Below are 22,062 nucleotides of genomic sequence, written 5' to 3' on the forward strand. Positions count from 1 at the left end.
TTTTTTTTTTTTTTTTTTTTTTTTTTTTTTTTTTTTTATTTTTTTAGGCCGGACAACCCTTGGTTGACCTCACAGATTGCAAGGACCTTGTCAGCTTACAATCCCTTATTTTTTTATTTTTATTTTTTATGTCTACAGCACCTGGTCTTCCTGGGTGGTCTCCCATCCAAGTACTAAACAGGCTCGACCCTGCTTAGCTTCTGAGATCAGACTGAATCAGGCTTGTTCAGGGTAGCATGGCCGTAGACTTCAACTTCTTTTTACAATGACATAATTTTTTGAGAACAGGACTTTTACCTCCTTAGTTAATTTGATTCCCAGGTATTTTATAGTTTTAGATACAATTGTAAATGGGATTGTTTTCTTAATTTCTCTTTCTGAAAGTTCATCATTGGTATATAAAAATGCCACTGACTTCTGAATATTTATTTTGTAACCTGCTACTTTACTGAATTCATTGATCACTTATAACAGTTTTTTGGTGGAATCTTTAAGTTTCTCTATATCAAGTCATCAACAAATAATGGGAGTTTTACTTCTTCTTTTCCAACTCGGATGCCTTTTATTTCTCTTTCTTGTCTTATTGCTGTAGCTAAAACTTCTAATACAGTGTTCAAGAGGTGTGATGAAAGTGGGCATCCTTGTGTTGTTCCTGATCTTTCGGAAAATACTTTTAGCCTTTCCCCATTTATTATGATGTTAGTTGTAGGTTTGTCATATATGGCCTTTATTATGTTGAGGTATATTCCCTCTATTCCCACTTTGCTGAGAGTTTTTTTTTATCATAAATGGATGCTGGGCTTTGTTGAACGCTTTTGCTGCATCTATTGATATGATCATATGGTTTTTATCTTTCAATTTGTTAATATGGTGTATCACATTATTTGATTTGCAGATATTGAACTAACCTTGCATCACAGGAATAAATCCAACTTGATCATGGTGTATGATATGTTAATGTATTGCTGAATTCGTTTTGCTAATATTTTGTTGAGGATTTTTGCATCAATGTTCATAAGAGATATTGGCCTGTAGTTTTCTTTTTTTGTAATGTCTTTGCCTGGTTTCAGAATCAAGGTAATGTTGGCCTCATAAAAGGAGTTAGGGAGCCTTCTCTCTTCTTGAATTTTTGGAAATAGTTTGAGAAGAATAGGTGATAATTCTTTGAATGTTTGGTAAAATTCACCTATGAAGCCATCTGGTCCAGGAATTTTCTTTTTTGGGAGGTTTTTGATTACTGATTCTATTTCATTGGCAGTAATCGGTCGGTTCAGATTTTCTGTTTCTTCTTGACTCAGTCTTGGGAGATTGTATGTTTCTAGGAATGTGTCCATTTCTTCCAGATTGTCCGATTTGTTGGCATATAATTGCTCGTAGTATTTTCTTATGATCCTTTGTATTTTTGTGGAGTTCGTAGTTATTTCTCCTCTTTTATTTCTGATTTTCTTTATTAGAGTCCTCTCTCTTTTTTCCTTGATGAGTCTGGCTAAGGGGCTGTCAGTTTTGTTTATCCTTTCAAAGAACCAGCTCTTTATTTCATTAATTTTTGTATTATCTTTCTAGGCTCTATTTCATTTATTTCTGCTCTGATCTTTATTATTTCTTTCCTTCTATTCACTTTGGGCTTTGTTTGCCATTATTCTTCTAGTTCTTTTAATTCTAAGGTTATATTGTTTATTTGAGCTGTTTTCTTGTTTCTTGAGGTAGGTGTGTATTGCTATGAATTCCCTCTTAGGACTACTTTCACTGTGTCCCATAGATTTTGAGTCGTGTTTTCATTTTCATTTGTCTCTAGGTATCTTTTGATTTCTTCCTTGATCTCATTAATAACCCATTCATTGTTTAGTAGCATGTTATTTAGCCTCAGTGTATTTGTGTAGTTTCCAGTTTTTTCTTGTAGTTGATTTCTAGTTTTATACCACTGTGATCAAAGAAGGCAGTTGATATGATTTCATTTTTTCCTTGTTGATTCTTTGCCTGAAAGATCCCTCCATCGGTGTCAGTGGGATGTTAAAGTCTCCTACTATGAGAATATTACTATTGATCACCCCTTTTATGTCATTCAATAATTGCTTTATGTATGTAGGTGCTCCTTTGTTGGGTGCATATATGTTTACCAGGGTTATGTCCTCTTGATTTTTCGATCCCTTTATTATTATGTAATGCTCTTTTTTGTCTCTTATTATATTTTAGACTTTATTTTAAAGTCCGTTTTATCTGATATTAGTATCGCTACCCTGGCTTTTTTTTTTTTTTTTTCATTTCCATTTGCATGAAATATCTTTTTCCATTCCTTTCAGTCTGTGAGTGTCATTTGATCTGAAGTGGGTCTCTTGTAGACAACATATGCATGAGTCTTGTATTCTTATCCATTCAGCTACCCTACATCTTTTGATTGGAGCATTTAATCCATTTACATTTAAAGTGATTACTAATAGGTACATAGTTACTGCTATTTTATTATTCGTATTTGTTATTTCTATTTTCTTTTTTACTCCTTCTCTTTTAACAGAAGTCCCTTTAACATTTCATATAATACTGGCTTGTTGGTGATGAATTCCTTAAGCTTTTTCCTGTCTGGGAAGCTCTTTATCTCACCTTCCATTTTAAATGAAAGCGTTGCTGAGTAGAGTATTTGTGGTTGTAGATTCTTGTTTTTCATAACTTTGAATATTTCTTGCCATTCCCTTCTGACCTGCAAAGTTTCCATTGAAAAATCAGCAGACATTCTTATGGGGGTACCCTTGTAAGTATCTAACTGTCTTCCTCTTGCTGCTTTTAAGATTCTCTTTGTCTTTGACCTTTGCCATTTTAATTATGATGTGTCTTGGTGTGAGTCTGTTTGAATTCCTCTTGTTTGGGGCTCTTTGTACTTCCTGAACTTGTATGTCTAATTCCTTTGTCATTTAGGGAAGTTTTCTGTCATCATTTCTTCAAATAGATTCTCAATCCCTTGCTCTCTCTCATCCCCTTCAAGTACTCCTATGATCCAGATATTGTTATGCTTCACGTTGTCCCAGAGGTCTCTTAAACTATCCTCAGTTTTTTAAATTCTTTTTTCTTTTTGTTGTTCTGATTGGGTATATTCAGCTACCTTGTCTTCTAATTCAGTGTTCTGCTTCATCCAATCTACTGGTGAATCCTTCTAGTGTATTCTTCATTTCAGTTATTGTATTCTTCATTTCTGTCTGGTTCTTTTTTATGGTTTTTATGTCCTTTTTATGCTTATTATCTCTCTCTTGAGGTTCTCATTGTGCTCATCCATTCTCCCCATGAGTTCGTTGAGCATCCTTATAAACATTATTTTGAACTCTGCCTCTGGTAGGTTGCTTGTCTCATTTCATTTAGTTTATTTTCTGGAGTTTTCTCTTCTTGTTTCATTTGTGTCATGTTTCTTTGTTTTCACATTTTATTAGCTTCTCTGTGTTTGTTTCTATGAATATTCGTTTCATCTCTCAGCCTTGGCCAGATGGCCTAATGTGGAAGGTGTCCTGTGTGGCCCAGTGGTGCACTCTCCCTGATCCCTTATGTCGGAGGCTCTGGACGTGATCTTTGTGTGGGTTGTGTGTGATCTTCTGTTGTCGCCAAGCTTTTATTGTTGTTAGTACATCAATGGATACGATTAACACTCAGGGTGACTAAGTGTGGGAATTGGCTGGAACCACAGGGTAAGAGTTGCTGTGTTGGGGCTGACTCCACTGAGGATGATTTGCCCTAGTTGGCTTGTGTACTTGTTGCAACCACCCTTTGTGTGTACCATTAATAGAACTAGGCAGGGGTTGCTCTGTGGTGGTCTGGTGCCAGCCTCCAGATGCATTGGTTTTGTATCCCGTTGGGAGGGGCTCCACAGTAGGCCAAGGTCAGCTGCTGCCTTTGATTGCTTACGGCTACCTGGTGGGAACTACAAAGTGGTCCATAGATGGTTGTTGCTTATGCTGGATCTATAGGTAAGTGGAAGAGACAACGCTGTAGGCAGTGGTTGCTTATCCCCCGTCCCTGACCTAGAGCAGTTTATCAGAGGGACCAGTGCTCCTCAAGGCTTGACACTGCCTGTCAGTTGCCTATAAGTCTCTGAAACTGGAAGAGCCTCTGGGTGATATGCATGTTGGGTGGTGCAGGGACCCTGAGAGTCTCCTGGATCTACTGAGAAAATTTCCCCCTGCCATTTCAGTCTGTTTACATGCCAACGCTGTCTTTGTGGCTCCCTGTACAAGTTTCCAATTGTAGCAAGGTCAGGGGCAGGGGCAGCTTGTCTATCAATGTGCAGTGGGCACTTTGTGTATTGGATGGGGCAGGAGCTCAGTAATAGGCCATTGGGCCAATACAGACCCATCTAATCCCCTCAAGAGATATTGCAGCTCATACAGGCAGCAGTGGTCTGCCCACAACTGTTTTCCCCGAAATGCGCTCACTGCGCTAGCTACTGTGTAACCCCAGAGCAGACTGTGTAACCCCAGAACCAAGCAGGGCATGGGAGGCTGCCTATCAATGGGCTGCAGGCACTTTGTGGCTTGGGTAAAGCGGGATCTCAGGGAGACAAGGGTAGTCAATCCAATATAGCCTTACTTTTGATGCAGCTTCTGTGCCTGGGCGTTCCCGCTGTAGTCACACATCGCAGTGAGATCAGTTACTGTCTGGGGTGGTCCCACAGACCCCTGTGCTCCCCGTACACAATATTGCAACTGTTGCAGGCAGCAGAGGTCTGCATGCCGCTGATTTCCGTGCAGTGCCAGCCCTGTGCGAGCCAAAGTTTATTGCCTGCATGGATTGGGAGGGGCTGGGGGAGGGGCAGGGCTGTGGCAGTTCACCGTCAATGGGCCACAAGGCAATTTGTGGGAAGGTTGGGACAGGATCTCAGAGAGACAATGGCAGTCTGATCAATACAGCCTCAGTCTTGCTGCAACTTTGTTAACTGTTCATGCATTCCTGCAGAAGTTCCAGATCATAGCAAGACCAGCTGCTGTCTGCGACTGGTCCACAGATCCCTAAGATCCACCCAAGTTCGTGTTGGCAGCTGTGATCTGCCTGACCGTATCTCGGAAATGCAGCTAACAGCAACACTAGCAGCCCGCTGGGAATGTTTGGCATAGCAGCCATCCAGCAACAAAAGCCCCAGCAATATGCAGGTTAGGTGTGTGGAGAGCGCTGATCCCCTCAGGCCAGTGCTTCCTAATGGCCCTGTGGGAGGGGTCTGCATAGTCTAGCTGGCGTGGTCTGTAGGTTGCCTGGTAGGGGGGCCGGACTAAGGCACAATGGTGGCTTCCCTTCCAGCCTTTGTTCTGGCGCCAGGTAATGCAGACTTTCTCTGTATGAATCCCACGTGAACCTCTGACCCCTTGCAGGTTTTCTGAGTGTCCGTAGGTCAAAAAGTCTGTGTGTGGGTCCTTCTAAGAGAGGAGGCATCTGAGAAACACAAAGGGAAGGGCTTACAGAAATGACCGACTCAGCCGTTTATAGATTAACCACATCCTATAGATCTCTGAATAGCCTTCTGGAAACTCGTGTCACACCTATAAGAGAAAGGATCTGTAAATAGATAGGACTGGTGGTCCGGGAATTACTGGAGAGAGGAGAGCAGGGATCCTCTCTTGGCGCATTGTCCAGGTTCTTGATGTCTCGAACAAAGAATTGAGCAAGACACCGAAATACAGTAGAAAAGTTTTATTAGAAGAGAAAGTACACTTGCAAACGTGGAAGTGGACCTGAGCAAGAGAAGCATGCCTCAAAAGGCCTGGTAACAAAGACTTCAGGGTTTTTATCCCTTTTTGCTATGGGTGGTTACTTAGAGTGTGCTTCCTTGATTGATAACTAAGATCGAAAGGACTCAGTGATTCATCATTTTGCTTTCTGCACATGTTTGTTCCTAGAATTCAGTCTGTTATAATGATATTAATGAACTTCCGGGCGTATGTAGCATATTATAATGGTATAATGAGGCTCAGGTGAGTTGAAGGTTGTTGGGTGTCTTCATTGTGCAAGTGCAAGTGACTGACTTAAACTGGTACCTAATTCTCTGCCTCCTGGTTTGTGTGAGTTAATAAATGCCTTCTGGCTTGCTTAATTGTGGGAGGATTAGAGCAGACCTATTCTAGCATACGATGACCTCAGTGTCTTTGCAGGCAGACCGGAAACCCCCTAACTAACTTTCCTGCCTACCTCTTTCTAAGAGCCATGAACCCCCTTATTATTAGTATGGATGTTGAGGGACAGGAGGTCTCTTCTTCCATATCTGCTTCCTGCTGAGAATGGCTGTAGTCCCTGCCTACAGGGGTTTCATGGAGCTCTTTCCCTTTCTCCCTCAGCCAGGGTAGGGTCTTGGGTTTCCTGCTGAAGTGCCACCTCAGTCCCTAGACAAGGAAAAGAAGATACAAACTTATTATTTAAATCATATATCTATTAATTTCTATTATTGATTTGCCTATTAAGTGAGTAAAGGGAAACAGGCTTGGTTAATATGTTTCTTAAAGAGTAAAAAGACCTTTGGCCTAAAATCCCCTTCCTTCTGGGACTCTAAAGGCCCGCCTGGCTTATCACCATTTCTGCTTAACAATGGGCTGATAACCCTTATCAATAGCCAGAGGATCTGATTCCCCAGGGCAATTATCAGGATTTGAGGGAAAGGGTTTTTTTCCAAAGAAAGGAGGTAAGAAAACTAGGTTTACTAAAAAGATTAACTCTGCAAGAGATGTCCCATTTCATTTCCTGCTAAAAGATTAAGAATTTTACAAGTGATGTCCCCATCTCACTCAGCTCCCCCATCCAAAAAACTCCTCCTATCCTGAGGTGGCATGTAGACCTCAGAATGTGGGAATCACACACTACCTTGCATGGACACACTGCAGAGGTATATAAGCTGTAAGAAATCTAACCAAGGGGAGCTCAGTGCTTTGGTGCTGTTAAGCCTCACGCGCTCTGCTGGCAAGAAATTCTCTTTCCTCTAACATAGTTGTCTGAGAGTCCAAATTCCTCCGTCAGGTGTTGCTTCCTGCAACACTTCAAAGGGGCGTCTAGGGTTTCAGTCTACTTCCATCTCACCCAGAAGGCCAGAATCCCTTCTGGTTTTTACAATCAGAGTTATTAGAATCTCTTCTTCCCTGGGCTGGGACCCTGGGCTGGGGAGCCCCTAGATGAGACCAGGACCTCTTCTCCTTCAGGAGAGACTCTGCAGCCTCGCTTTCCCTCCCAGTGTTCCTCTACTACCCACAGGTGTGGGTGCAGCCTGATTCGCAACTTTGCCCCTCCTACCACCTTTGATGTGGCTCCTTTATATTATCAGATGTAGGTTTTAAAATCAGCTAGACTTCGGGTGAGTCTCCACATTGATTATTTTATAATTTGGTTGTAATTTCAATGTGGACCTAGGAGGAGACGAACCCTGCTTTTACTTAGACTGCCATCTTCCTGGCCCCTTCACTTTTAATGCTTAGGCATTTCTATATAAGAATAGGAATTTCAGTCTCTTTTTTTATAAGTGAAGAAACCAAGGCCTGAGCTCATACAGTGGAAAAGCTGTATTTCATATTTACTTACCCATTATGGGCTAGGTCAGACTAGTCCATAACTTCTACGATTTCCCTTCCTTCCAGGACCTCAATGACATTTGAATCTTGCTTCTAAAAATCATTCCTTTCCAACTAGCCAGTAAACGAGAATTGAACCAATATTTCTTTAAATCACCAACCTCAAAATTTGGAAAATATGTTCAGCATAGTTAAGTATATCTTATATTGTATTTATGTGAAATTATAGCAAAAGTGATCAAGTGCAGCCTTAATTGATTTTGCCTTCACAGGCAGCACGATTTTCTCATATAACTACCCCTTTCATGCATAATTTTGGTATTGTTTGAAAATACATTGGACTTAGAATACATGTATTATAAAAGCAAAAGGACCTGGTAAATCAGACATTGTGTCCTGTTGTGGTAGCAACAAGCTTGTGTTTGAAAAAATTGGCTTTAAGGGTGTTTGATATCTCAACAACTAAGTCAGGATTGCACTTGACTTGTATTCACCAGGAGGAAATGAAGGAGCCAACTAAGCTATGGTATAGTTGGCATCTGGTTATATGAAGAAATAAAGAAATGATGGGCTTACATCAGGAAGTTGTAAGAATGTAATCATAGCGTCTTAATAGTATATTAGGAATTTCTGCCAAGATAAATGAATAGAAATGGATGATGATTGCACTCCATACTATATGTATAATAACCTGAGATTCTTCATACAAATTAATACCTTTCCTGTTAATTCATTCACACCTTCTTTCAATAATAATTATTGAGTAACTATTATGTGCCAGACTAAGGATACAACTCTAAGTCTTCATGGAGCTTACTGTTTAGAATACAATAGATAGTATCCCTTTGTAAAGTCAAAGAGCAGCGATCATGTTTCTTATATCACCGTATTAGTTTGCTAGGTCTGCCATAACAAAATACCACAGACTGGGTGGCTTAAACAACAGAAATTTATTTTCTCACAGTTCTGAAAGGTAGACATTCAAGACCAAGATGTTGGCAAGTTGATTTCTTCTGAGACCTTTGTCCTTGGCTTGTAGGTGTCCATTTTCTCACTGTGTCTTCACATGATCTTTCCTCTGTATGTGCATCCTGGTATCTCTTTGTATGTCCAAATTTTTTTCTTATGAGGACACCAGTCAAATTGGATTAGGGCCCACCCTAACAACCTCATTTGAACATAACTATCTCTTCAAAATATGGCCACATTCTGAAGTATTTGGGGTTAGGGCTTCAGCATATGAGTTTTGGAGGGAGGATATATTTCAGCCCATAGCAGTCACCCAGTGTGAATAATCAGCTGTGGAACTTGGTAGTTTTGCCTGTGTAATAATACCGTTTTTTTCCCCTAGTACTACGAAGTATTCCTTTAACAGTCTCCAGTGGAGTCCTGCCTTCTGTTTCATGAAGGTGGACACTGGCGTGAGCTCACAGTCCACACCAATAGCCAAGGGCATACAATGGCCATCATCACTTTCCATCCCCGGGAATTAAGGCAGGTGAGATTCGCAGGATAATAAGGGATAGCTTCTGTAGTAGCCCTTACTGTTACTATGCCGCAGTTGGTTTTTGGGAGTTTCAGGGCAGATAGAAGAAACTACACATCCACAGAATATCTGTGTGGGTCAGGCAGAGGGGTTAGGGTGAGGAGAAGGAGATGGCAAGGATACTCTTTAACCATGCTGCTGGCACAGTCAAACCCCTGAGACTGAGGCAAGGTTACCAAGTTAATTATCATGTGAGGACCCCTAAGTATTTTCACAAGAACTTTGCCCATGGAAGTTAGTATATACTCTATTGAATCCAGAAACTAATTCAGTAGAGACTAGATTATAGTCAGAACTTCATAACCCAAATAATACTTTACATTTGTAATGTACTTAGAGCTTTCAAACATTCCCATATTAAAACATTCCTGTACTTATGTGATTATCTCAACCAACTTATAAAGTAGGTGGGAGGAAACATGTTGTCACCTTCATTTCACAGATGGGCAAATGGAGGCATAGAAATGCCCAAGGTTAAAAAGCCAGAAAATAGCCAAGCTGGGGCTTGACCTCAGGTCACTGATTCCTGGCCTTTTAACTCTATAGCTCCAACATAATTTATTGTGATATATCTTGTGTCAAGCTAATGGTTAGGCTCTCTGTAGTGCTGCAAGAACTTTAAAATGTTCTGAACTCAAAAAAAGGATTTATTTACTATGCTCATTTTCTTCATAGCACTTTTCTTTCTCCTGGCACTCATGTCCTCTGAAGTGGTGTTTGGGTGGGTGGTTGGGATGTTTGAAGTGGAGAAGTATGAAGGGAATTGAAAGGTTACTGCTTCTTCGTGATGGGACAAAAGCTTAGTTTAGCTCCAGTTTACAACAAGAACAATTCACACTTTCTCTAGAGAACTATTAAAGGGGCTCAGACTAGGGAAAGTGTGTGTTTATTACACAGAATTTGTCAAAAGCTGTTAACTAAAGCAATGTTTCTACCGAGATGTGAAAATAGCTTATGTTTTTGTCCTACAGAACATTGCTTTATATTGTTATTTATAATAGGATTTGAGAAATGTGCCCTCTTGTCTGACTACTGCAGGGCAGATCTAGGAGAGAAAGTTTGTCAGAGATGAGTCTGCTTGACTCCCGATTTTGTGGTCTGGGCAAGAGGAACTCTGTTCAGGAGACTGTAAAGGAGTTTTTCACCAAAGGGCCAGGAGCATTCTGTGACTTGACATCACTTTACTTCCAAGAAAGGTAAACCTGGGACAGCCAAACAGCAAGCAGAATACTGATGGCTTGCCATAATCTTAGTTATGGATTGCTGAGGCAAGGCTGCTGATCACAGAGGGTCTGGGCTAAGTGGTACTGGCCCTTGTACACCAGCCAGGCCTGGGAACCCAGGCCAGACTGCAGACGAGAGTGTTTGCATGTACCTCCATCTCTTGAAAGGGGAACTTCTCCAGAGCTTTCACGGCCATGCTATGGAGGGTGTGTCTCCTAGCCGAGATGCTGGGGCCTCCTCCTTCAGCCAACCACTAGAGATAGATGCTTTCTTCTTTTATTCTTTTCCAGCACCATGACCTGTTGCAGTCATCAGCAGTCCCTCTACCAGCTCCTATTTGGGGAACCCCACATATTTGAAGATCTCCTTACATCAGCAGTCTCCCTACATCAGCTTGAAGATCTATATCTCTCTAGATGCCTTTTTCCAAGTTAACACTGCTGGTACAGAGATGCTGTATCAGACCATGGGGGATCTGAGTAGAGTGAACTCTAACAGCATCCTCTTTGACATCTGCTGTGAAACTGGAAAGTGGCCACCCAGGGCACAATCTGTATGCTGCTTAGCTCCCAAACCCTGTCCACCCAGCACCCACGGTCCTTGCAGCCAATGTTGGAAGATGATGGTAGTGGTGTAGGCATAACCTCATTGATTTAAAGCCCTAAAATACCCTCCTATTATTCTCTGTTACTTCCCCAAGTATGACCGGCCTCTCTCTGGCTCAGTATACCTCTCAAGTCCTTGAGATTGAGCTGGTGGAGCAGGCAGAAGAGAATGCCAGGTACACTGCTCACAGTCTGGGGAGAGATTAAGAGCTGCAGTTATTTCTGTGCTATGGAAAGAGTTGTATGGGAAAGGGCATCTACTGTATCCATGACCTATAGGGAGGGAGGGAGGATGTTCTAGAGTGGTCAGCATTGGGTCCTGATAGTTTTCCGAAAGAGATCCCAATAACGTATCTTTTTTTTCTGTCCAGAAGCAGAGGCTGAGGGAAGGAACAAGCCTAGCTAATAGGAAAGAAACTTGGCAAAACTTTAGATAATATAGAAGAGCCTTCTTGACATTAGACTCATGAGACATCATAACATAATATAATGAGTTTCAAACTATTTTTAGCAACAGAACCTTTTCTTTGAACACAATCTTATGCCAAACTGCAGTGTAGAAAGCTGATCCCCTTGTCCCTTCTATCTCACCTCCACACAACTCTTGAGGCTCTGTGTGAAAACCTTCAGTATAGGAAAAAGAGCACTTGAGTAAAAGTCAAGTTTCTCTTCTCGGTGCAGGTACTTATGTGCTGTGTAAGTCACAGAGTTGTAAAATAACACTGTCTAGTTTCTCAAGCTGAAAGACCTACTGAGATATTGCAAGAGAAAGCAGGTTGGGAAAAATGAAGCAAGTCCAAAAGCATTTTTTTTCATCGTTATGTAAAGGTATGCTAGATCCAAAGGAAAATGGCAGAGCTCTGGCTCCTGTACATTTCTATAAAGCTGAAGCTCCCTGTGCCCACTGTTGGGCTTGGATTTTGAGTTATGTCAAAACTTAAATGGGCCTCTTTTCTGCAGGCATCACCAACTGTGAATTCCATGCTGGCTAAGCAGGGAAGATTTTGCCACAGCTGCTAAAGTCAGAGGGAGATGGGCAGTTAATTGTTGATGTGGTGAACCCAGCCCGGGCAGGACTGCATAAGGATGAATAGCTTAGCTTTCCTGCTACAGAACTAGTTGGGTGTTCCTATGATGTCTACCAGCTTTAGTTCCTCATTCCTACACCATGCCAAGAGTGCTCCCATTGGCTGTCTCTGAACCTGCTTTTCCTCTGTTCCTCACCAATCCTAGGTGCTGGCCAGTTTGGAGTTTGTGATAACCTGGACCATGTTAGTTTAATTATATCAATAGCATCATCTTTCTTCCTTCAGATTACCAGGTGGTTCAGGCCATTCGAAACAGCAGGGCCATCCGCACGCTAGTGGTTTTTTGTTTGTTTGTTTTTTGTTTTTTTTTCCTGTAAGCCCCATGGTGAAAACACAAGGAACATCACTGAGTGAGTCTCGACTTCTTTTTTAAATTATTTTTTTTTCTGATAATCAAAGTAATCCACACTTATTGTGCAGACTTTGGAAAATGCAGAGAAATGTAAAGAAGCAGAAAAAAAGGCATTATACTGCTACCAAGAGTCAATTACAGGGCTGAGTCTCAGGTGAGGCAAGTAAAGCAACTCACTTCAGATATAAAATTTAAGGGGTGCTTCAAATCTTAGTAATCAAGGTATATTTTTATGCAGTATTTTCAGAAATCAAAATTAGTATGAAGATCCATGATAAACAAAATAGTAAGATTTTTAGAAAGATGAGATCTACTCTTGTACTTGGTAAACCCTGCTTCATTCACCTTACCCTAATCCTGGCCCTGGTTTCAATAAAATTTTATTTATAAAAGTAGGAAGCCAGCCTGTAGTTTTCCAATTCGATTTTCCAAAATATCGCATCAAAATATTATTCATCATGATTACTGAGTTTTTTGGCACCCTCTTGAATTTTCCACCTGCGATGAATGCTTCTTGCTTCACTTCAGTTCTAGTCTTGGTCAATTATTTTGATTTTTGAAATGTTGTTTTCTTCTTGCAGTACCTCTCTCTCTCACCTCCCTCTTATTATTTTTATATCAGTAATACAATTTATTTGCAATAGTCAAGCCACATAGGTGGATATAACGTATAGATGATATGCCTAGATAAAACAAGTGAGATTTAAAAGTAAATGACTTGAGCTTTCAAGTCAACAAGCTAGAAAAAGAACAATAAATCTAAAGGAAACTTAAGGTAGAAATCAGTAGCATTAAAAAAATCCAGACAGTTATGAACGAAGCAAAAAAACCATAGACTTGACAAATGAACAAGAAGGTGTTATTGGAAGAAAATAAAATAGATAAATAAACCTAATCAAGAATAGAAAGGAATAGAATGAAAAAAATTATGAAGTCTTAAATGAGAAAAAGAGCATAACTACAAACATGAAGACAATATTTTATTTAATTTTATTGGGGTGACATTGATTAATAAAATCATATAGTTTTCAAGTGTACAATTCAATAATACATCATATCTATATTACATTGTGTGTTCACCACCCAAAGTTAAATTTCCTTTTGTCACCAGATATTTGACCCTGTACCCTTATCTACTTCCCCTACTTCCCTCTGGTAACCACTAAACTGTTGTCAGTGTCCATGAGTCTGTTTCTTGCTTTTGGTATGGTTCTCAACTTTTTCTGTCTGACTTATTTTAAAAATGGTAAGGAAGTACACTGTACACCTCCCTTGCAAAACATTTGAAGACCTAGATAGGCAATTTTCTGGGAAAATGCAAATGGCTAATATTAATTCTCAAAGATATAGTAAACCTAAATAAAGCAGTAACCATAGAAAAAAAATGAGAGTTGTCAAAGAGCTTCTTCTACCCAAAATAATAGTGTGAGGCCCATTTGTTTTCAGAATCTTATTTCCTTGTCTATTCTTGCATATTTACTCTTCCATTTGTACTTTATTTTATTTTTATTATACTGTTTAAAAATGTTTTTGAATATATGATAAAGGTGGCACCTCAGATCAATGGGAAAAGATGGACTATTCAATAAACGGTTGTGGACAACTCATTAGCCATGGTGAAAAAAAAAAGTTGGATCTGTATCTCACACAGTATGCTAGGATATATTATAAAGGAGTCAGAGACGTAAACATAGAGGAAAACCATTCATGTACCCTAGGAAATCATAGAATTTCTTTATAATCTTAGAGTGTGGAAGCCCTTTTTAACTATGAAAATTCAGAAGCCATATAATAAAAAAAGGTGGTTAAATTTGGTTATATAAAAAATAACTTCTCCCTTCATTACACCATGCACAGAAGTGAATTCAGAATGGATCATAGAACTAAATGTAAGAGATTAAAACATAGGAGTAAATCATTTTCACCTTGAGTTAGGCAAAGCTTTCTTAGATATGACAAAAAAAAAAAAACAGAACAAAACCCAACAACAACAAATAAAAATAAATAAATAAATTATGTGTGTAATTGGACATCATCAAAGTTTAAAAATGTTTTTGTGCTCAAATGATACCATCAAGAATGTGAAAAGACAAAATGGGACAAAATAATTACAAATCATTTATCTGAGAAGAGACTGGTATCCAGAAGCCAGGTAAAAAGGCCATATATTGTATGATTCCACTCATAGGAAATGTCCAGAGTAGGAATATCTCTAGAGACAGAAAGTAGATTTGTGGTTACCTAGGGCTGAGGATGAGGGGTTGGGGAGAAATGGGGTATATAATATCTTCTTAAGTTAGCGAAAAATATTCTAAGTTTGATTGCTATGAATGATGCACAACTCTGTGAATATACTAAAAACGAATGAACTATATCAATGGGTGAGCTGTATGATATGTGAAATATATTTCAGTAAAACAGTTTAAAAACTCAATAACTTGCTTGATAAAAAGCACTAAAAGCAAAGATAGGAGACAACATAAAAAGTGGAAAAAAATGTTCAGTTCATATCACAAATCCTTTTTTCCTTAACTTATAACAGACTCCTGGAAATCAATGAGAAAAAAGAACAACAGCCCCAAAGAAAAATGAATAGAAGAGATGAAAATATAAATATGTTTATGTACCATGAAAGGATGTTCAGTCTATTCCACTATAATGAAAATACAAATTAAAAGTACCCTGAGTTACCACTTTTACATGTCAGATTGGCAAAAAGTTCAAAAGTTTGATAATGCACCATTAGCAGTACTATAGAGAAACATGAATTCTAAAAACTCATTGCTTAGAGTGTAAATTGGTACTATCCCTATGGAGGGAAATTTAGCAATACAGATTAAAATTATAAATCTGTATATACCCTTTGACTCAGTAATTCCATTACTGAGGCTTTATCCTACAAATAGACTGACACACATGTAAAATAACCTATATACAAAGTTATTTATTGCAATATTATAAGAGCAGACAATGAAATATCCTAAAAGTCCATCAGTGGAGAACTGGTTAGATCAACTGTGCTGCTATAAAAAAGAATGAAGATAGTCTGTATGTACCGATATGGAACTATCTCTAAGGTATATTATTTTTTAATAACAGCTTTATTGAGATATAATTCACATATCACAAATTCATCCATTTAAAGTGTATAGTTCAATGGTTTTTGGTATGTTCTCAGACTTGTGTAGCCATCACCCCATTTGATTCCGGAACTTTTTCATCACTTTGAAAAGAAACTGCACTGCTCACCAGTTACTCCCCAATTTTCTCCAACCTCTTGGCCCTAGGCAACCACTAATCTGCTTTCTGTCTCTATGGATTTACCTATTTATGACTATTTCATACAAATGAAGTTATAAAATATATGGTTCTTTGCATTTGGCTTCTTTCAGATAGCATGTTATTTGCAAAGTTCATCCATGCTGTAGCACATATCCGTACTTCATTCCTTTTATGGATGAGTAATATTCCGTTATATGGATATACCACATTTTATTCACTCATCAATTGATGGACATGTGGGTTTTTTTTGCCTTTTGGCTCTTATGAATAATACTGCTTTGAACATTTGTGTGCAAGCTTTTCATTTCATGTGTTTTCATTTTTCTTGGGTGGAATTGCTGGGTCATACGATAAATCTATATTAACCTTTTGAGGAACTGCCAGAATTTTTTCCAAAGCTGCCGTCCCATTTTACATTCCCACTAGCACTGTATGAGGGTTCCAATTCCTACCCATCCTCACCAACTCTTGTTATTTTCTGTCTTTTTTATTATATCCATCCTAGTGGGCGAGAAGTGGTATCTCCTTGTGGTTTTCATTTGCATTTCCCTTGTTTTAATTTTCATATGTTTATTGACCATTTGTATATCTTCTTTGGAGAAATGTTTATTCAGATCCTTTGCCCATTTTTTAATTGGGTTGTCTCTTTAGTATTGAGTTTTAAGATTTATTTATATATTCTAGTATAAGTCCCTTATCAGATACATAGTTTGCAAAAACTTTCTTCCATTCTGTGGGTTCTCTGTTCACTTTCTTAATGGTGTCCTTTGAACCCCGAGTACTTAATTTTGAATATGTCCAGACTATATTTTCTCCTATGGCTTGCAATTTTGGTTCTAAGGTGTTTTGCTAAGTAGAAATAGCAAGATGTGCAGAATTGTTTATATAATAGAAACTATCTTTATAAAAAGGGACAAAGGACAAGGGGCAGAGTATAGATTTGTATTTGCTTGTATATGCACAGAGAAACTGGTAAGTTATATAAGAAACTGATAATTGTTATCTACTCTAGGAGAGAACTGCTGAGATGGGAGTTATGGAAAAGAGACTTCACTACGTACCTTTCCATGTTTTATTTTTGGATAAAATGAAAATATTCATTGTGAAAAGCAAGTTTTAAAATGCAATGATTAAGAGTAAAGCTAAGATTCTGCTAACACTCATGCTGAGTAAAACAATAAATGTGGTCTCAAAAAAGCAAGAAATATTTTGAAAAAAAGAAACAGTATATGCATATGGTAGAAAAAAAATCAAACAGTACAAAAGAGTCTGCAGTGAAAAATTAGTCTCTTTTTTACTCCAGACCTCTAATCCTTCAGATGTCACTACTCTTACCAGTTTCTTTTGTGGCCTATCAAAGATGTTCTGTGACTATATGTGTGTATATATGTACATGTATGTGTACATACCATCCCTCTCTTTTGTTTTAACAAATAGAAACAGATTAGAAACACTGTTCTGCACCCTGCTTTTCACTTAACAATAGATTTTGGAGAGGAGATTTTTCTACAATAATGTAGAATTTGCATCAAGACTTATAAGCCTACTTCATTTTTTAAACAGGCTATATATAGTTTTAACTTATATTTGCACGTTAATTAACTGGTCCCTTGCTAATGAATTTTAAGGTTGTTTCTACTCTGGTTACCACAGTGTTACAATGAATATCCTTGTATATATACCTTTGCATATATGTGCAATGTGTATGTATATGTGGTGAATAAGTATATGTGATAGTATGTGTGTGTGTGTGTGTATATATATGTATGTATGTATGTGTGTATATATATATATATTAGATAAATCCCCGATGTGGAATCACTGGGTTAAAGGATATATGCTTTTAACATTTTCATGTGTTTTCTAACAGAGCTCTAGAATCAACTTACCAAAAATGTCCTTTTGGGATTATAATTGGAAATGCAGTGAATTTATTAATTAATTTAGGAAGACTGGAACTCTTTACAGTATTTTTTCTGTCCAAGTATATGGTATGTCTTTTCAGTTACTGTAGAGGTATGTAATTCTCTAAAGCTATATATATATATATATATATATATATATATATATATATAAAATTTTATATATATATATATATATATATATATATATATATATATATATTATATATATATAAAACTTTTTTTCCAATATAGATCTTTGTTATTAAGGTTAATACAAGATATTATAAAGTTTTTATTGCTATTATGAATGGGACCTTGTTAATGACATTTTCTAACTGGTTATTGCCAATTGTATGTCCAGCTACCTTACTCTTTTATTAGTTTTATTCGTTTTCCAGTTGATTCTTTTGCGTTTTCTTGGCATAAAGTTTTTTATACCATAAACATCACCATATGAAAACAGTTTTGTTTCTTTCCTTCCAATACTTTTTGCTTATTACATGGATAAGAGAATGTTCCATCATAGGAGTAATAGTGAAAATATTGTCTTGTTCCCGACTTTTATTTTACTTTTTTAAATCAATAGGCTTTATTTTTAGAGCTATCTAAGATTTGCAGAAAAACTAAGCAGAATGTACAGAGTTCCTGTATATTCTCCCCACTCTGCACATACTTCCCCCATTTTGATATCTTGCATTGGTGTTGTACATTTGACAAAATTATGTAAACCAATATTGATACATTATTATTAACTAAAGTGAAAAGTTTAGAGTTTACTTTTATAAATTAATTGGGGTAACAGTGGTTCATAACATAAAAGCAACGAATGAACAAAACAAACTTGTTCCTTATTTCAATGGGACAGTGCTAAACTATGGAGGGTTTGCTGAGGGAATAACTTTTCTGCTCTGTTGGTTTGAGTGTAAATTGCTACAACTTTTTTTTTAGAATAGTTCAGTGGTACATATCTTAGGGCCTTAAAAAACACAGGCCCTTCAACTCATCAGTTCCACTAAATAACTAAAAATGTGTGCAAAGATATAGCTATAAGAAGATTCAAGGAGGGACTTTTCGAAATAGCCAAAAGTTAGAAATAGCTTAAATTTCCAATAGCAAGGAATTAGATAACTAAACTGTGTTCAGTTTACTTAATGAAATACCATATAGACAATAAAATTGAGGTAGCTTTACATATAATATAGTGGAGAGATGCTCGTGATATATTATTAACTGAAGAAACTCGTCATAAAGCAGTATGTACAGTGTATACAGTGTGACTCCATTTTAAGAAACCAATTTAAATATACATATTTGGAAATATACATTCTGAAAAGTTAGCAGCGGTTATCCTCTGAATGGTGAATTTCTAGGTGAATTGTCGTTTTCATTTTTGCTTGACTGCCTTTGAAATAAGGAGAAAATTAATCTACTTTGAAAATGTTTAATAGAATAATTCAATTCAGTAGTTTTTATTAATTACCTACTTTGTGCTAATCATACAGAAACGTATATGACCTGGGCTTCTCGCTCTATTCACCACTAAACCCCTACTGTGTGTCACACACTGGGAATACAGAGATGAATAATAAGTATATTTTGCCTTATTTCTACCCTCCAAAAGATTATACTCCAGTGAGGAAGGTGGTTTAAAAGAAAAGGTAGCTACCTTAAATATGATAAATGCTATTATAGAGAGAAACACGGGGCTGCGAGAACAGGGAATCAGGGCTTGAAGTTTAAGAAATTGTGTGGCTGGAAGGTCTTGGTTTCTAGGAACTGGTATGATATGTTTCTATAGGTTGTATTGTTCTCCAAACTCTCCTAAGAAGCCCCTCAGTGAGCCTTTCCTCCTGAGACAAGCTTTGCCTATGCATCTATTCCCCCATAGCCCAAACTGTGTGCTGGAGCTCCTCTTAACTCGATAAGCAGCCCTCTACAAGATGGCAGTCTCTTTGTTAAGGCTGAAGTTTCAGCTACTTCCAGGTTTGACTTGTTGCTACATTGCAGACCATGAGGGCATTACTGGGGAAACCACTCTATGGACTGAAAGCAGGAAGAATATAGCAGGCCTCCCATCTGAGACAGATTTATAACCCTAGTTTTTAGGTTCCCTTGTTTTCATCTGTATTTGTCTGGTTGCGACCACTTCTTGGTCCTGGACGTGGACTTTTCCTTCCTTTTGTTGTCAGCCTGTCATGGCTCCTTTGGTCCTAGTTTATAGGCTTGTCTCTGTCTAACTCTGCCTGTGGTGTGGTGACAACTGAGCTTTTCTCAGCAGCTGGTAATAAGTTCACAGTGACTCAGGTCTCTGTATTTGCCCAGAGATTTTATTAGATATGTTCTGCTTTCATGAGGTAGCCAAGGATTAGAACTAGAAACAAGTCTAGCTTTTTTTTAAAAAGTGGAGTAAACTGTGGAGTGATTGCAGGGTGACTGCGTGAACTCAGTAGACCTTTGTTCCTTTGGGTTTTCTCAGATTTCTGGGTTCTAGAACACCCTTTAAAAATGCAGTTTTCCCTAAGAGCAATAGCACCAATTAGCTCTCACCTGTGGAGGGAGAATTGGTTGTAGTAGAAACCCTATGGGAAAGAAGATATTCAAAGAAGAGACTGAATACCTATAATTGTGCTGTGTAGTATGGAGGCAGAGAGCTCCAGAATCCCCTAATGATCCAGTATATACTATAATAAACTGGCTATTGAAACTGATATTCTATAGTCCATGATTTCTTCAACTCTGAAATTGTTCTTGGATACTTGCCCAACAAGTTAGATTATGTTTTGAATCTTTTAACAGCCGAGGGATGTGTAACTTAGCAAGTATTGTCTGATTGACAAAACGATATCAGGTCAGCTAGTATTTTTAATTCTTATCAATCCTCAATACTTCTAGAGAAGGCGCCATCTCAGAAAAATATGTCTATTAAAGCTACTATGTAAATATCCATTTAAAAATACTAGGAGATAATCTAAAATGATAAGTGTTGATTTATGGTAGTCATGTAAGTTTTATTTACATTTCCCTATATTTCATTTTATGTAATGGGGTTATATTAAAACTTTATATTAAAATTTAAATGTAAAGTGTAAATGTAAAGTGACTTTTATTTTCTCCTCTTTTGTTCCCCATATCTGTAAATGTTAATCCCATCTATTACTTGTCAAAGCTGGAAACAGAGTTATCTTTCTCATTCTTGTATCCAGCTGCCTACAAGGTAGATTCCACCTGGATATATTCTAGGTACTTCAAACGCAACATATCTCATGTCGAATGCTTCACATCTTTCCCCCAAACCTATTCTTGCTCCTATATTCCCAATCTTGATGAATATACCAATTGATCACTCAAGGCAGAAGTCTAGGGATTCTGAGTCCCTCTTCTCTACCCCTCCCCCATCCAGTGTGTCACTGAGTCCCCATCTCTGCAGGTGACCATCATCTCTCACTGAATTATTACTGAAAGGGCTATCTTTCCAATTGCTGCTGCATCTCCTCTTGTCTCCATCCATTTTGTTCTCTATAGCCAGAGTGTTTTCTAAAATGCCAAACTACTGGTCATCTGTATTTCCTTTTTGGAGAAATACCTGTTCAGGTCTTCTGCCCATTTTTTAATTGGATTGCTTGTTTTCGGTTGTTGTTGTTGAGTTGTATGAGTTCTTTATGTATTTTGGAGATTAACCTCTTATCAGATATATCATAAGCGAATATCTTCTCCCACTCAGTTGATTATCTTTTTGTTCTTGATGCAGCCTCAAACCCTCCCATAATCTGGGCAACCTCATTTCCATATACACATTGAATTCCTTTCCCTGAAAAAGATAATTTTTTTTTTCCCATTCTGGTCCTTTTCATGTTTGGTTTCTTCAGCGTCTAATGTGCTTTTCCTTACCTCTTCTGGCTAACTCTACTCATCTTTCTGTTTTTAACTTAGTTATTCCTCAAGGAATAGCTACAGAATAAATGTTGGATTGGCTGTAGATAATCAACTTCCTGATAATTTTGTTAGCGTTATATCTTGTCAGATAGTTTTAGAAACATGCTTCTGTCATTTCTTTTGGCTGTTGACAGTGACATTTTATTATGCATATTTCCATTTGAATTATTAAACTATTAGCTAGTTGATACAGACAAGCCTTCTAAGTATTCTTTGCTTTTCTCTATTTTTAAAAATGAAACAACACACTTAGAAACTCATTCAAAATCCAAACAGTATTAAATCACTCTTATAGGCTGTCAGAAAACTTTATGTCAAATTATAATGTTACATAATGGTATAAACCAATGTTACCTCAATTAAAAAAAAAAGAAAGCAATTTACTATAAAAAAAGAAAATCTCACTTTGGACTAATTTGAATGCTATCTGGCAATGTATGCTATATGTCTTTATTCTCAGTTTTCAAACAGAAACTCTTTTATTTTGCTTCCGTCATTTTTATTATGAAATCATTCAAACATACGAGAAAGTTGAAAGAATAGTACAATGAACACCAGTGTATCCACCACCAAAGTTCAACAAATGTTAACATTTTGCCATATTTGCT

At 37.7% G+C, this 22,062-nt stretch overlaps 3 protein-coding genes and 1 pseudogene across 10 annotated transcripts in view; 3 read left to right on the plus strand and 1 right to left on the minus strand.

Annotated features, from left to right (window-relative positions):
• Positions 1-22,062, plus strand: part of NOX1 (NADPH oxidase 1) — a 172,318-nt gene that overhangs the window by 18,728 nt on the left and 131,528 nt on the right. The gene's annotated exons all lie outside the window — the stretch shown is intronic.
• XKRX (XK related X-linked) overlaps positions 1-22,062 on the plus strand; it is a 118,829-nt gene that overhangs the window by 14,320 nt on the left and 82,447 nt on the right. The gene's annotated exons all lie outside the window — the stretch shown is intronic.
• Positions 130-248, minus strand: LOC120611591 (uncharacterized; annotated as a pseudogene).
• TRMT2B (tRNA methyltransferase 2B) lies at positions 6,814-13,310 on the plus strand. The gene is given in 4 exon segments (XM_039874018.1): positions 6,814-9,018; positions 10,105-10,262; positions 10,581-10,659; positions 10,661-13,310. Coding segments are annotated over 4 exon segments (543 nt in total). The 5' UTR covers positions 6,814-8,979; the 3' UTR covers positions 10,928-13,310.

The sequence above is a fragment of the Pteropus medius genome, unplaced genomic scaffold, assembly GCF_902729225.1.
Source record: "Pteropus medius unplaced genomic scaffold, Ma_sr-lr_union100, whole genome shotgun sequence".
Classification (NCBI taxonomy): Eukaryota; Metazoa; Chordata; class Mammalia; order Chiroptera; family Pteropodidae; genus Pteropus; species Pteropus medius.